The sequence below is a fragment of the Somniosus microcephalus genome, chromosome 13 (assembly GCF_052327205.1).
Source record: "Somniosus microcephalus isolate GS21.2 chromosome 13, FLI_Smic_1.0, whole genome shotgun sequence".
In the NCBI taxonomy this organism is placed as follows: Eukaryota; Metazoa; Chordata; class Chondrichthyes; order Squaliformes; family Somniosidae; genus Somniosus; species Somniosus microcephalus.
The window spans coordinates 198,482,987-198,499,137 of NC_140999.1; the positions used below are offsets into that span (position 1 = coordinate 198,482,987).

At 51.2% G+C, this 16,151-nt stretch overlaps 1 protein-coding gene across 1 annotated transcript in view; it reads left to right on the top strand.

The window, feature by feature from the left end:
* Window positions 1–16,151, top strand: part of fer1l4 (fer-1 like family member 4) — a 294,195-nt gene that overhangs the window by 147,673 nt on the left and 130,371 nt on the right. Inside the window, exons 22-23 of the mRNA XM_086005966.1 lie at window positions 7,287–7,439; window positions 13,113–13,296. Coding sequence (XP_085862092.1) covers window positions 7,287–7,439; window positions 13,113–13,296 — 337 coding nt within the window. The remainder of the gene's footprint in view (window positions 1–7,286; window positions 7,440–13,112; window positions 13,297–16,151) is intronic.

Below are 16,151 nucleotides of genomic sequence, written 5' to 3' on the forward strand. Positions count from 1 at the left end.
AACAACCGTTCACCACTACTCTCTGATTCCTGTCACTCAGCCAATTTTGTATCCATGCTGCCACTGTCCCTTTTATTCCATGGGCTTCAACTTTGCTGGCAAGCCTATTATGTGGCACTTTATCAAACGCCTTTTGGAAATCCATGTACACCACATCAACCGCATTATCCTCATCAACCCTCTCTGTTACCTCATCAAAAAACTCAATCAAGTTAGTTAAACATGATTTGCCTTTAACAAATCCATGCTGACTTTCCTTAATTAATCCACACTTGTCCAAATGACTGTTAATTTTGTCCTGGATTATCGTTTCTAAAAGCTTCCCCACTACCGAGATTAAACTGACTGGCCTGTAGTTGCTGGGTTTATTTTTACACCTTTTTTGAACAAGGGTGTAACATTTGCAGTTCTCCAGTCCTCTGGCACCACCCCTGTATCCAAGGAGGATTGGAAGATTATGGCCAGTACCTCCACAATTTCCACCTTTACTTCCCTCAGCATCCGAGGATGCATCCCATCCGGTCCTGGTGTCTTATCTACTTTATGATCAGCCATGATCGCATTGAATGGCGGAGCAGGCTCGAGGGGCCGAATGGCCCACTCCTGCTCCTATCTTCTATGTTTAAGTACAGCCAGCCTTTCCAGTACCTTCTCCTTATCAATTTTTATCCCATCCAATATCTCAATTACCTCCTCTTTCACCATGACTTTGGCAGCATCTTAATGTTACTTTGGCCTGTTTATTTTAAAGTGTTAAAACATCATACAGACACTTTCCTGCACTAAAGCACTTAGAGTAAATTAACCCCCCACCCACCCCAAAAATAAATCTGTGTCTTTTTATATGTTATTTGCCTCAACCACTCCTTGTAGTAGCGAATCCCACATTCTCACCACTCTCTGGGTAAAGAAGTTTCTCCTGAATTCCTTATTGGATTTATTAGTGACTCTGATATTTATGGCCCCTAGTTCTGGTCTCGCCCGCAAGTGGAAACATCTTCTCTAGGTTTACCTTATCGAACCCCTTCATAACTCTATCAGCTCACCCCTCAGTCTTCTCTTTTCTAGAGAAAAGAGCCCCAGCCTGGTCAGTCTTTCCTGATAGTTATAACCACTCAGTCTGGTATCATTCTAGTAATTTTTTTTCACCTTCTCCAGTGCCTCTATATCCTTTTTGTAATATGAAAACCAGAACTGTTCACAATACTCCCAAGTATGGTCTAAATTTGTGGATGACACCAAATTGTGGCGGGGGGTGGATAGACAATACTGAGGAGAATTGCAACAAATTACAGGAAGATATTAATAAACTTCCTGAATGGGCATGTAATTCGCAGATGAATTTCAACACAGATAAATGTGAGGTATTGCATTTTGGTAGGAAGAATAGAGAGGTCACTTATAACTTGGAGGGTGCGAGTCTAGGTGGGGTAGAGTCATAGAGTCATAGAGTTTTACAGCACAGAAAGAGGCCCTTCGGCCCATCGTGTCTGCGCCACCCATCCCTCCCTATCCAGTCTAATCCCATTTTCCAGCATTTGGTCCATAGCCTTGTATGCAATGGCATTTCAAGTGCTCATCCAAATGCTTCTTGAATGTTGTGAGGGTTCCTGCCTCTACCACCCTTTCAGGCAGTGAGTTCCAGCTTCCAACCACCCTCTGGGTGAAAAAGTTCCTCCTCAAATCCCCCCTAAATCTCCTGCCCCTTACCCTGAATCTGTGCCCCCTTGTTATTGATCCCCCTACTAAGGGGAAAAGTTCCTCTTTATCCACCCTATCTATGCCCCTCATCATTTTTTACACCTCAATCAGGTCCCCCCTCAGCCTCCTTTGCTCCAAGGAAAACAACCCCAGCCTGTTGAGTCTTTCTTCATAGCTGAGGCGCTCCATCCCAGGTAACATCCTGGTGAATCTTCTCTGCACCCTCTCCAAAGCAATCACATCCTTCCTATAGTGAGGCGACCAGAACTGCACACAGTACTCCAGCTGTGGCCTCACCAGCGTTTTGTACAGCTCCATCATAACCTCCCTGCTCTTATATTCTATGCCTCTGCTAATGAAGGCAAGTATCCCATAAGCCTTTTTAACCACCTTATCTACCTGTTCCGCTGCCTTCAGGGATCTATGTACATGTACACCAAGGTCCCTCTGACCCTCTGTACTTCCTAGGGTCCTACCACTCATTGTGTATTCCCTTGCCTTATTTGTCCGTCCAAAATGCATCACCTCGCACTTTTCCGGGTTAAATTCCATTTGCCACTTTTCCGCCCATCTGACCAACCCGTTAATATCGTCCTGTAGCCTGAGGCTTTCCTCCTCGCAATTTACCACCCCACCAATTTTCGTGTCATCCGCGAACTTACTGATCATACCCTTTACATTCTCATCCAAATCATTAATGTAGATCACAAACAGCAAGGGACCCAGCACCGATCCCTGAGGTACCCCACTGGACACAGGCTTCCAGTCACAAAAGCAACCTTCGACCATCACCCTCTGCCTCCTGCCACTCAGCCAGTTTAGGATCCAACGCGCCAAGGCCCCCTGGATCCCATGGGCTCTTACCTTCTTGACCAGTCTCCTATGCGGGACTTTGTCAAAAGCTTTACTGAAGTCCATGTAAACCACATCCACAGCATTTCCCTCATCCACACACCTAGTCACCCCCTCGAAAAATTCAATCAGATTGGTCAGACATGATTTACCCTTGACAAAGCCATGCTGACTATCCCCGATTAATCCTTGCCTCTCCAAGTGGAGACTAATTTTGTCCCTCAGAATTTTTTCCAATAATTTCCCTACCACAGATGTTAGGCTCACTGGCCTGTAATTCCCTGGTTTATCCCTGCTACCCTTCTTGAATAATGGTACTACGTTAGCTGTTCTCCAGTCCTCTGGTACATCCCCTGTGGCCAGAGAGGTTCTGAAAATTTGTGTCAGAGCCCCTGCAATCTCCTCCTTTGCCTCACACAACAACCTGGGATACATCTCGTCCGGGCCTGGGGATTTATCCACTTTTTGGCCTGCTAAAACCGCTAGTACCTCCTCCCTCTCGATGCTAATATGTTCAAGTATGTCACAGTCCCCTTGCCCGACTTCTATGTCTACATCGTCTTTCTCCATAGTGAACACTGAGGCAAAAAATTCATTTAAAACCCCACCTACTTCATCTGGCTCTACACACAGCTTGCCACTTTGGTCCCTAATGGGCCCTACCCTTTCCCTGGTTATCCTCTTGCCCTTAATATACTTATAAAACATCTTAGGATTTTCCTTTATTTTGCTCGCCAGTGTTATTTCATGGCCCCTCCTCGCCCTCCTAATTTCCTTTTTAAGTATGCCCCTGCACCTCTTATACTCCTCTAGGGCTTCCACCGTCTTTTGTCTTTTGTAACTGCCAAAAGCCCCCCTTTTTTTCCTAATGCATTTTTGTATATCCTTTGTCATCCAAGGTTCCCTTTGCTTGTTGGTCCCACCCTTGACCTTTACAGGAACATGTTGGTGTTGTACTCTCTCTATTTCCCTTCTGAAAGCCTCCCACTGTTTTGATGTGGATTTTCCTATAAGTAGCTGCTCCCAGTCCACTTTTGCCAGATCCTGTCTTATCTTATTAAAATCGGCCTTCCCCCAATTTAGAACCCTGATTTCCGGGCCGTCTTTGTCTTTTTCCATGACCACCTTAAATCTCACCGAATTGTGGTCACTATCGCCAAAATGCTCTCCTACAGACACTTCCACCACCTGCCCGGCTACATTCCCTAGAATTAGGTCCAGTACCGCCCCCTCTCTTGTAGGACTTTCACATGTTGGCTCAAAAAGCTTTCCTGGATGCACTTTAAGAATTCTGCTCCCTCCAAGCCTTTCACACTCTGACTATCCCAATTTATATTGGGGAAGTTGAAATCCCCCACTATTACTACCCTATTATTTTCACACTTTTCTGATATCTGCCTGCATATCTGTTCCTCTATCTCCCCCTGACTGTTTGGGGGCCTATAGTACACTCCCAGCAAGGTGCTTGACCCCTTTTTGTTTTTAAGTTCTACCCATATGGCCTCATTAGAGGAACCCGCTAATATATCATCCCTCCTTACAGCAGTAATAGACTCCTTAATTAATATTGCAACACCCCCTCCCCTTTTACACCCCCCTCTGTCTCGCCTGAAGATTCTATACCCCGGAATATTTAGCTGCCAGTCCTGACCCTCCCTCAACCATGTCCCCGTGATAGCAACAATATCGTACTCCCATGTGTTCAACAACAACTTCAGTTCATCCACCTTATTTGCAAGACTCCTTGCATTAAAATAAATGCCTTCCAGCCCTGCCATATTCCCTTTTGCCTTCACATATTTGCTCTGCCTTCCCTGCTGACTTGTTTTTTCCTCCTTATTTGGCTGTACATCACCCCCTACTATAGCTCCACTCTGTATCCCATCCCCCTACCGAATTAGTTTAAACCCCCCCCAGCAGTGCTAGCAAACCTCCCCGCAAGGATATTGGTTCCCCTCTGGTTCAGGTGTAAACCGTCCGACTTGTACAAGTCCCACCTGTCCCAGAAGCAGACCCAGTGATCCAGGAAACTAAAGCCCTCCCTCCTGCACCATCCCTTTAGCCACGCATTCATCTGTTCTATCCTCCTATTCCTATACTCACTAGCACGTGGCACCGGGAGTAATCCAGAGATTACAACCTTCGAGGTCCTGCTCCTTAATCTTGCCCCTAGCTCCCTAAATTCTTGCTGCAGGACCTCATCCCTCTTTTTACCTATGTCGATGGTACCAATGTGGACCACGACCTCTGGCTGTTCACCCTCCCCCTCCAGAATGCCCTGCAGCCGCTCAGTGACATCCTTGACCCTGGCACCAGGGAGGCAACAAACCATCCTGGATTCACGTCTACGGCCACAGAAACGCCTATCTGTTCCCCTTACTATAGAATCCCCTACGACTATTGCTCTCCCACTCTTTTTCCTCCCCTCCTGGGCAGCAGGAGCGCCCCCAGTGCCAGGAAGCTGGCTGCTGCTGCCTTCCCCTGGTGAGTCATTCCCCCCAACAGTATCCAAAACGGTATACTTGTTTGAGAGGGGAATGGTCACAGGGGTTTTCTGCACTACCTGCCTACTTCTATTGCTCCGCCTGGTGGTCACCCATTTCCTTTCTTCCTGTGCAGCCCTTCCCTGCGGTGTGACCAACTCACTAAACGTGCTATCCACGAACTTCTCAGCCTCGTGAATGCTCCACAACCCATCCACCCGCAGCCCCAGCTCCTCAATGCGGTCTGCTAATAGCTGCAGATGGATGCATTTCCTGCACACATAGTCACCAGGGGCAGTGTCCCTGAATTCCCACATGGAGCAGGAGGAGCACATCACGGGGCTGGGCTCTCCTGGCATGACTTACCCCTTAATTAATTTAAATTAATTTACTATCACCAATTAAAGATATCTCTAAGGCTCTTGTATAGTCTACCAACAGTACCTGCTACACCAGAAAAGACCCTAGTAACGATAAACTACAGAGTTAAAGTTTAAAAAAGAGAAATACTCACCAACCAAGAGGAACAAAGGGATCTCGGAGTACAAATACACAAATCATTAAAAGTAGCGACAGGTTAACAAGGCCATAAAAAAAGCAAACCAAGCACTAGGGTTTATTTCCAGAGAAGATAGAATTGAAAAGTAGTGAAGTTATGCTAAATCTGTATCGAACCTTGGTTAGACCACACTTAGAGCACTGTGTACAGTTCTGGTCGCCATATTATAAAAAGGATATAGAGGCACTGGAGAGGGTGCAGAGAAAATTTACAAGGATGATGCTAGAAATGCGAGGGTATACCTATTGGGAATGGATGAACAGGCTGGGTCTCTTTTCTCTTGAAAAGAGAAGGCTGAGGGGTGACCTAATAGAGGTCTTTAAAATTATGAAAGGTTTTGATAGAGTGGATACAGAGGGAATGTTTCCACTTGTGGGGAAGAGTAAAACTAGAGGCCATCAATATAAGAGAGTCACCAAGAAATCCAATAGGGAATTCAGAAGAAACTTCTTTACCCAGAGAGTGGTGAGAATGTGGAACTCGCTACCACAGGGAGTGGTTGAAGTGAATAGTACAGATGCATTTAAGGGGAGGCTAGACAAGCATATGAGGGAGAAGGGAATAGAGGGTTATGCTGATCGATTTAGATGAGGAAAGACGGGAGGAGGCTCGAGTGGAGCATAAATGCCGGCATGGACTGGTTGGGCCGAATGGCCTGTTTCTGTGCTATATATCCTATGTAACCAAGATTTGATATAAGTTTAACATAACTTCTCTGCTTTTGAATTCTGTTCCTCTGGAGTTCCTCTGCTTTTTTTATGGCCTTTTTAACCTGTGTCGCTACTTTTGGTGATTTGTGTATCTATAGCCCCAGATCCCTCTGCTCCTCTATTTAGACACTTATTTTCCAAGTAATATGTGACCTTATTCTTCCTACCAAAATGTAATACCTCACATTTTTCTGTGCTTCATTCTCACCCAGTGCTAGCGAGTAAATATCGCATTTCAGCTAAAACTTAGTTCTCTAATAGCTACTGTTCTCATAATAAAAAACACAATTATCCAAGAAATTCTGTTCCAATCCACGTAATCATTAAGGAAATGACGATGTGGTGGTTTATGGTGAGCGAGCCAAACACTTCCGTTGTTATACCTGTCGGACCTCATTCCATGAAAATGAAAATTAGTGGCCATGTATAATCCCAAAATCAGGGCCCCATGGCCCTATAAATCTGTCTTATTTTATTTTTCATCTTTATGAGAAATGTAATTCTAATTTTGATCCTTGTTAAAGTATGAAAATCATGAGTGACTGACTCCCTCCTGAGAGTCTAGAGCATTCCTGGCGCGGGGAGTCTCGAACACCCCTGGCGCGGGGAGTCTCGAACACCCCTGGCGCGGGGAGTCTCGAACACCCCTGGCGCGGGGAGTCTCGAACACCCCTGGCGCGGGGAGTCTCGAACACCCCTGGCGCGGGGAGTCTCGAACACCCCTGGCGCGGGGAGTCTCGAACACCCCTGGCGCGGGGAGTCTCGAACACCCCTGGCGCGGGGAGTCTCGAACACCCCTGGCGCGGGGAGTCTCGAACACCCCTGGCGCGGGGAGTCTCGAACACCCCTGGCGCGGGGAGCTTGTGTCAGATCACAGCTCAAGGAGACTGAGTTTCTGGGATAGTCAGTCACGGAGAATATTCCCCGTCAGCCAAAACTCTCCTGGAATTTTCTGTATTTATTCCTCTGGTTTTCCTTTAGCCCCAAGCACCAATCCCAGATGTCTTTATCTGGATGCTGAGCAATGGGAAGCGTGTAGCGTTTGCACGGATACCTTCCCAACAGATTCTTTACTCAGTGGTCGAGGAAGAGAAGGGAAAAGACTGCGGGAAAATTCAGTCCATCATCATGAAGGTAAGCAAAGGCAGGAACAGCTTTATTCATCATCACCTCATCACACTGCAATGTGGCAGTGTGCTTCACACCATTACACTGCAGTCACTTGTTGTGTCGGCAAATGTGACAACTGCTTTGCGCTGCCAGTGACGTAATTTATTAGACTATCTCGGCAATGTAAAAAACACCTCACATCACAGCCATTGAATTGGAAAGTCTTCGATCCTGTTTTGACTGTGAACAGAGGGAGATTAGACAGAGACTCGGACACTGCCTGACAGAAGGGTTCTTTGTAACACACAGACTGTGAAGTCAGCCTGGTTTGTTAAACAGAAAGCTATGAGAGCTTTACAGAGGCAAAGAAACTAGAAATGCTGAAGGATAGTTAGCAGCCACCTTGTTTAAGTCAAGTAAGACGACCCACTGATGTGGGATAGTGTGGTGTGTTTGTATTTTAAATTGTTATTTGAAAATAAGTTGTACTGTTTCAAATATGTGAATCCGATCATAATGAGCATTCTATATGTTCACTTTACTGTGAAATGAAGCAGCTTAATGATTGTATCTGACCTTCTCTCACCAAGTGTTTTTGCTCGGCCTGGTTTTGGAGAGATTGAAGCAGTTTGTGTGCTTACTGTTTGCTGAACACCTCGGTTCAGGCTGCTAGCATGACCCTGAGCTTCCAGTCACTTGCCATTTTAATTCTCTGTCCGACTCCCACTCTGACCTCGGCCTCCTACACTGTACCAATGAAGGTCAATGGAAGTGTGAGGAACAGCACCTCATCTTTCAATTAGGCACTTTACAGCCTTCCAGACAACATTGAGTTCGACTACTTCAGATCATAACCACCACTTCCATTTTTTCGGATGGTAATGATTCTGCTGTTGAGGCTGCCGCGGAACACGAATGGAGGCCAAACCGATCTGAGGAACACATGGCTTTTATTACATTCTCTTGAGAGATGGCTGCCCCAGCTCTTCTCTCTGCTAAACCCAAAGCTAGAATGAGGGCGACGCCCGCGCTTTTGTGTACACACTGAGGGCGACGCCCGCTCCTTTGTCATGCCTTAAAGGCAGCATGCTTCTTAAAGGCAAGGTGCCCGATTTATTGTCCACGGACGGAAAAGTGGATTGCGCCCGTTTAGGTGGCGATCCGCCACACAGCTCCCCCCAGAATCCGCTTGGGAGGTGTGGACGAGACGGTGCGGCGGTCTGATGGGCTGGCCGGAGCGGCTCTTGTTGGACGCTGGTGGACGTGGAACGGCCGGGCGTGGAGCAGCCGGGTGTACTGGCTTGAGGGCAGGTCGGCCGCGTGGTGGTGGACGAGCTACTGGGACCTGCTCACCGGGCTCCGAGTGTGCTGGCTTGAGTCGGTCAACCGACACTTTTTCAGTCCTGTCGCCCACTTGTAGGTCGAAAAATTTGTCCCCAGCCTGTAGCACTTTGTAGGGCCTGTCGTACGGGGGTTGAAGGGGTCCGCGGTGGGCGTCGTGCCGGACGAAAACGAACCGTGCCTGGTGCAGGCTTAGCGGGACGTGTGAGGTGGATTCGCCATGCCGGGCAATGGGCACCGGGGCGAACTGTAGCGCCGGTGAGGCGAAGTCGTGGCGTTGCTGGTCGGCTGACCAGGGTGTCGTGGCGGTGGGCAGGAACTCGCCGGGTACGCGCAGTGGCTGGCCGTACATGAGCTCTGCTGCCGATGCGTGGAGGTCTTCTTTAACCGCGGAGCGCAGGCCGAGGAGGACCCACGGGAGTCGGTCGGTCCAGGCGCCGTCCTGGAGGCTGGCTCAAAGAGATGCCTTCAAGGATCTGTGGAACCGCTCACACAGTCCGTTGGCTTGGGGGTGGTATGCTGTGGTGCGGTGAATGGTCACCCCGAGATTGCGTGCGATGGCGGTCCAGAGTTCAGAGGTAAATTGCGGACCTCTGTCCGACGTCATGTCGGAGGGGACACCGAACCGTGCGACCCGGGTGCTGACGAAGGCTCTGGCGATGTCGGCGGTGGTGGTAGAGGTCAGTGGAATTGCCTCGGGCCAGCGCGTGGTGCGGTCGACGATCGTCAGCAAGTGCGTGTGGCCTTGCGACGGCGGCAGGGGCCCGACGATGTCCACGTGGATGTGGTCGAATCTACGTGAAGGGACGGTGAACTCCTCGAGGGGTGCTTTCGTGTGTTGCTGCACCTTGGCCCGTTGGCAGGCTAGGCAGGAGTTGGCCCAAGTACGCACATCCTTGCGAAGGCCGCGCCAGACAAAGCGGTTGGCTACCAATTTGATGGATGCGCGGGCGCCGGGGTGGGAGAGGTTGTGGAGAATCTCGAATACCCGGCGGCGCTGGGACGACGGGCCGAGGTTGAGATAGGGATATGTCGCACTTGACCGTGACTGCGGTCGGGCCGCAGGCGACGTCGGCCAGGTGTAGCCCTGGTAGGTTGGTAGGTGCGGAGAGCAGATCAGGGTCCGTGAGCTGGTCTGCTGCGAGTTGAGCGTAGTCGACTGCCAGGTGTGCGGCGTGGATGGCGGGGCGGGAGAGGCAGTCGGCTACCACGTTGTCTCGGCCGGAGACGTGTTGGATGTCCGTGGTGAACTCGGACACTGCCGCGAGCTGGCGCTGCTGCCTGGCGGACCAGGGGTCGGTTGTCTTTGCCATTGCGAATGTCAGGGGTTTGTGGTCGACAAACGCAGTGAAGGGGTGGCCCTCCAGCAAAAACCGAAAATGGCGGACCGCCAGGTACAGCGCGAGGAGCTCGCGGTCGAAGGTGCTGTACTTGACCTCCGGGGGGCGTAGTTGGCGGCTGAAGAAGGCAAGTGGTTGCCAGGCGCCGTCGACCCACTGCTCGTACACGGCGCCGACCGCGTGGTCGGAGGCGTACGTGGTGAGCGCTACTCTGGCATTGGGCCGTGGGTGCGCGAGCAGGGTGGCGTCGGCGAGCGCGGTCTTGGTGGAGTTGAAGGCGGCTGATACGTCTGCTGTCCATTCGACCGCCATCTTGCCGCTCCTGCCCCGGAGGGCTTCATACAGGGGCCTCATGAGGGACGCCGCTTTGGGGATGAAGCGGTTGTAGAAATTCACCATCCCGAGGAACTCCTGGAGTCCTTTGATGGTGGTGGGGCGGGGAAATTGCTGGACGGCCTGCACCTTGGTGGGCAGGGGAATGGCCCCAGCATGGGTGATGTGGTGGCCGAGGAAGTCGATCTTGTCCAGGCCGAACTGGCACTTGGCTGGGCTGCGGATGAGCCCGTGGTCGCTGAGGCGCCCGAACAGGATGCGAAGGTGTTCGAGGTGTTCCTGCTTGGAGGAACTGGCTACCAGGATGTCGTCCAGGTAGACGAACAGGAACTTCAGGTCCCGAAGGACCGAGTCCATGAGCCGTTGGAATGCCTGGGCCGCGTTTTTGAGGCCGAAGGGCATCCGCAGGAACTCGAAAAGCCCGAAGGGGGTGATTACGGCCATCTTGGGGACGTCCGCGGCGTGGACGGGGACTTGGTGGTAGCCGCACACCAGGTCGACTTTGGAAAAGACTGAGCGGCCGGCCAGTCTAGCCGAGAAGTCCTGAATGTGCGGCACGGGGTACCGATCAGGGGTGGTGGCGTCGTTGAGGCGGCGGTAATCCCCGCCTGGTTTGGGGGCGATGTGGAGTGGGGAGGCCCAGGGACTGTTGGAGCGGTGGATGATGCCGAGCTGTTCCATAGTGGCAAACTTGGTCCGCGCGATCTCCAGTTTGGCCGGGTCCAGCCTGCGGGCGTGGGCGTACACTGGGGGGCCTGTGGTGGGGATGAAGTGTTCCACCCCGTGTTTGGCGACCTCCGCGGAGAAGGTCGGGTTGGTGAGGGCCGGGAATTCGGCCAGGAGTGCCGAGTAGTCATCCGTGGCCCGGGCGTGGCACTGTGACGCCATGTCGGCGGGTTGACGGGGGGCCATGGCGCCCAGGATGGGGGACATGGTGTTCATGTCCACGAGGCGGTGTCGAGGGATGTCTACCAGTAGGCCGTGGGCGCACAGGAAGTCTGCGCCGATGAGAGGGGAGAGTACCTTGGCAGTGATGAACTCCCATCGGTAGCGGCGACCAGCGAGGTCGAGGGTGACTGTGCAGGTGCCGTACGTCCGGATGTCCGAGCCGTTAGCGGCAGCCAGCGCCTGTCCTCGTTCGCCCTTTTGGATGTCGAGGGCGGAGGCCGGGATGATGCTGTGCTGAGCTCCAGTGTCGCACAGGAACCGGCGGCTGGTTTTGTCATCCGTGACATACAGCAGGGAGCCCGCGTGGCCCACGGCCATTGCGGGGGCTGTTACGGGGGCGGACTTGAAGGAGCAGGGAGGTGTGCACCGTTGTGCCCTGGCGCCGAACCGTGCGTGGTAGTAACAGTAGCCCGGGTTTGTGGGGCGCGAAGGCCCCGTGGGCCCCGTGGCTGGGCCTTGTGGCCGGTGAGGGGCGCGCCCAGGCTGTGGCTGCCAGGTCCGGAGCGACGTCGCGGCTGGAGTGAGCGGACAGCAGCTTGTCGGCCTCGTCGGCCAGGGCTTCTAGGTCCGTGAGGCCGGACGCCACGATCGCTGGGCGGATGCTGGGAGGTAGCTGGCGGATGAACAGCATGCGGAAGAGGGACCCGGGTGGGCTCTCGTCGGTGAGTGAGAGCATGTGGGAGAGGAGGTCTGACAGTGAGGCGTCACCGAGGCCTGGAAGGTCGAGGAGGCGGCAGTTTCGCTGGTATGTCGAGGTCGTAAATTTTTTAAGGAGCACGGCCTTAAGATGTGCATACTTGCCCTCCTCTGGTGAGTTCTGCAGCGCTATCCAGACCTTCGTGACTGTGGAGCTACCGAGTGATGCGACGAGGTAGTCATACTTCGTCCCATCTGTGGTGATGTGTCGCAGCCGGAATCGGGACTCAGCTTGGAGGAACCAGGCTTCGGGCTGGTTTTCCCAAAACTCCGGCAGTTTCACGGAAACTGCGTTCGTGTCCGCCATTGCAGTGCTCGGAATACGTTCCGAGCGTCGGGGTCACCAATGTTGGGGCTGCCGCGGAACACGAATGGAGGCCGAACCGATCTGAGGAACACATGGCTTTTATTACATTCTCTTGAGAGATGGCTGCCCCAGCTCCTCTCTCTGCTAAACCCGAAGCTGGAATGAGGGTGACGCCCGCGCTTTTGTGTACACACTGAGGGCGACGCCCGCTCCTTTGTCATGCCTTAAAGGCAGCATGCTTCTTAAAGGCAAGGTGCCCGATTTATTGTCCACGGACGGAAAAGTGGATTGCGCCCGTTTAGGTGGCGATCCGCCACACTGCTTTGTTTCTTTACTTGTCCCATTACTGTCCCCTTTTGCCTCGCACCATCATCCCTTTTGTCATTTAATCTCTCCTGTCTTCCACCCTATCACAAACCTTCCATTTTGTTCTTTCCTCCCTCTCCCCTCTTTCCCTGCTTCTGTACTTGCTTAAAACCTGTTAAATCTCTAACTTTTTCCAGTTCTGATGAAAGGTCATCAACCTGAAACGTTAACTCTGTTTCTCTCTTCACAGATGCTGCCTGACCTGCTGAGTATTTCCAGCATTTTCTGTTTTTGTTTCAGATCTCCAGCATCTGCAGTATTTTGCTTTTGTTTTAGTAAAAATGGTTGATGTGCTGATCCCTTTAAATATACTGATCAAAGTGGAGCACCGCTCTGACAGGGACTTGTTCTATTGTTTTAAACCAGGCTCCAGGTGCACCTACTGGGGAGATTTTTGCTAAATTGGAGGTTTACATGTGGCTGGGAGTCACAAAGTTCACCAAGAGCAACATCAGCAGTCTTCCCCAGGAGTTCATTCCAATCTACGAGGAAGCTGCAAGGAGAACAGACGTCCCTCGAACTCTGCCACCTATCAGGCTCAACAGTGACTGTAAGGAACAGAACTACCTGCACTCGCTCACCCGGACTGCGCTCGCTCACCCGGACAGCGCTCGCTCACCCGGACTGCACTTAATTGCTTTCACCTTTATATTTTGGGGGCAATTTTTCCATTTCATTTAACGGGAGATGTTGGTGGAGAATGGAGCATTTATTTGCACATTTGGCAGCCAGTGTCAGCATTGTGTACATGCAAGACATGTCTAACAATCAGCCCCAGAAGTGTCATAGAGTTATACAGCACGGATAGAGGCACTTCGGCCCATCGTGTCCGCGCTGGCCGTCAAGCCCTGTCTAATCTAATCCCATATTCCAACATTTGGTCCGTAGCCTTGTATGCTATGGCATTTCAAGTGCTCATCCAAATGCTTCTTAAATGTTGTGAGGGTTCCTGCCTCCACAACCCTTTCAGGCAGTGAGTTCCAGACTCCAACCACCCTCTGGGTGAAAAAGTTCTTTCTCAAATCCCCTCTAAACCTCCCGCCCTTTACCTTGAATCTATGCCCCCTAGTTATTGACCCTTCTACTAAGGGAAAAAGCTCCTCAGTATCCATCCTATCCATGCCCCTCATAATTTTGTACACCTCAATCATGTCCCCCCTCAGCCTCCTCTGCTCCAAGGAAAACAAACCCAATCTGCCCAGTCTCTCTTCATAGCTGAAGCGCTCCAGCCCTGGTAACGTCCTGGTGAATCTCCTCTGCACCCTCTCCAAAGCGATCACATCCTGTAGTGTGGCGACCAGAACGGCACACAGTATTCCAGCTGTGGCCTAACCAGTGTTTTATACAGCTCCATCATAACCTCCTTGCTCTTATATTCTATGCCTCGGCTAATGAAGGCAAGTATCCCATATGCCTTTTTTACCACCTTATCCACCTGTTCCGCCGCCTTCAGGGATCTGTGTACTTGCACACCCAGATCCCTCTGACCCTCCATCTTGCCTAGGGTCTTACCATTCATTGTGTATTCCCTTGCCTTGTTAGTCCCCCCAAAGTGCATCACCTCGCACTTTTCCGAGTTAAATTCCATTTGCCACTGTTCCGCCCATCTGACCAACCCATCTATATCGTCCTGCAGACTGAGGCTACCCTCCTCGCTATTTACCACCCTACCAATTTTTGTATCATCCGCGAACTTACTGATCATACCTTTTACATTCATATCCAAGTCATTAATGTAGACCACAAACAGCAAGGGACCCAGTCCTGTATAAAAGCAGGCTGTCGCATAACCCAACACTAAAACTCTAGAGAGACTAACAAAAGGATGGAGCTAAATGACAACTCGGTTATTTACGCAGCTGGAATTTAATACAGAGAAGCGTGAGGTGATGCATTTTGGCAGAAGGAACAGGGAGAGGCAATATACACTGACTGGCACAGTTTTAAAGAGTGTGCGGGGACAGAGGGACCTGGGAGTTAATGTGCATAGGTCCCTGAAGGTGGCTGGACATATTGAGAGAGTGGTTAACAAAGCATATGGGATCTGGGGCTTCATAAATAGAGGTATTGAGTACAAAAGTAGAGAAGTTATGCTGAACCTTTATAAAGCGCTGGTTAGGCCCCAACTGGAGTATTGTGTCCAGTTCTGGTCACCACACTTTAGGAAGGATGTGAAGGCCCTTGAGAGGGTGCAGAGGAGATTTACCAGAATGGTTCTGGGGATGGGGGATCTTAGCTACAAGGACAGGTTGGAGAAGCTGGATTTGTTTTCATTAGAGCAAAGGAGGTTGAGGGCTGATTTGATAGAGGTGAACAAGGGTTTGGATAAGCTAGATGCGGGAAGCCTGTTCCCATTAGTTGATGGTACAAGGACTAGGGGACACAGAACTAAGGTTTTGGGCAAGAGATACAGGGGGGATGTGAGGGGAAAACTTTTTTACGCAGCGAGTGGTGATGACCTGGAACTTGCTGCCGACGGAAGTGGTGGAAGCGGAGACGCTCAATGTTTTCAAGGGGAGACTGGATAGGCACTTGAGGGAAATAAACTTGCAGGGCTACGGGGATAGAGCGGGGGAATGGGACTGACTGGATTGTTCTACAGAGAGCCGGCACGGACTCGATGGGCCAAATGGCGGCCTCCTATGCTGTTATGACTCTCTGGGGGAGAAATTCAGTATCGCCCCATTTGGGGCGCAATTATCGGCCGGGCGCAAAGATTAGCCCCGGCACTAATTATCACCTCCGACTGCAAACTTGGCTTCTATCGCCCCTGGAGGTGATTGGAGCGCTAAATCAGGTGCTACACACCTCTCAAGGCGCAAATGTCGAGGAGCGAGGCGCTACCTCTGAGTGCTGGCGAAGCTCATGTGATGTCAGTCAGCAATGGAACACAGACACACTGGCGCGAACCAGTTCTTAAAGGGGAGGGTCGATCTTGCTCTCCATCCACACCCTGCTCATTGCAGCCTTGAATCTCGGCCTGGAGAGACCTGTACATCAAATCTGCTGGAAAGAACAATGGGGATCCCAGGGAAAGAGCTCAGAGTGCAGCCCCCACAGTCTCTTCTAAATCGATACAAGGAAGGTCAAATCAAAATGAACCTGCAAAGTGCTGCTCTGGACCCAAAACTCCTTCACACAGCGTTGAATCTCTCCAGAAGTCTCTCTCTCTCTCTCTCGGAATGCGTGGTGCAAAAATGTCGCTGACAAAAAAGGCAGGAAGCGGTCGCCTTTAAATCGTGCTCCCCCAGTCCCTCCCCGACAGCAAAACGCTCCCCTCAACCTGTCGTTGTTAGTGGCAGGCGGTAAGGCTGGGGGCGAAACTCAATATCTGGTCCGGGGCATTGCACGCTCGACTGACGTCACGATCTGCGGGCGCAGGAGATCATGGCGGTAGTGTTTAGG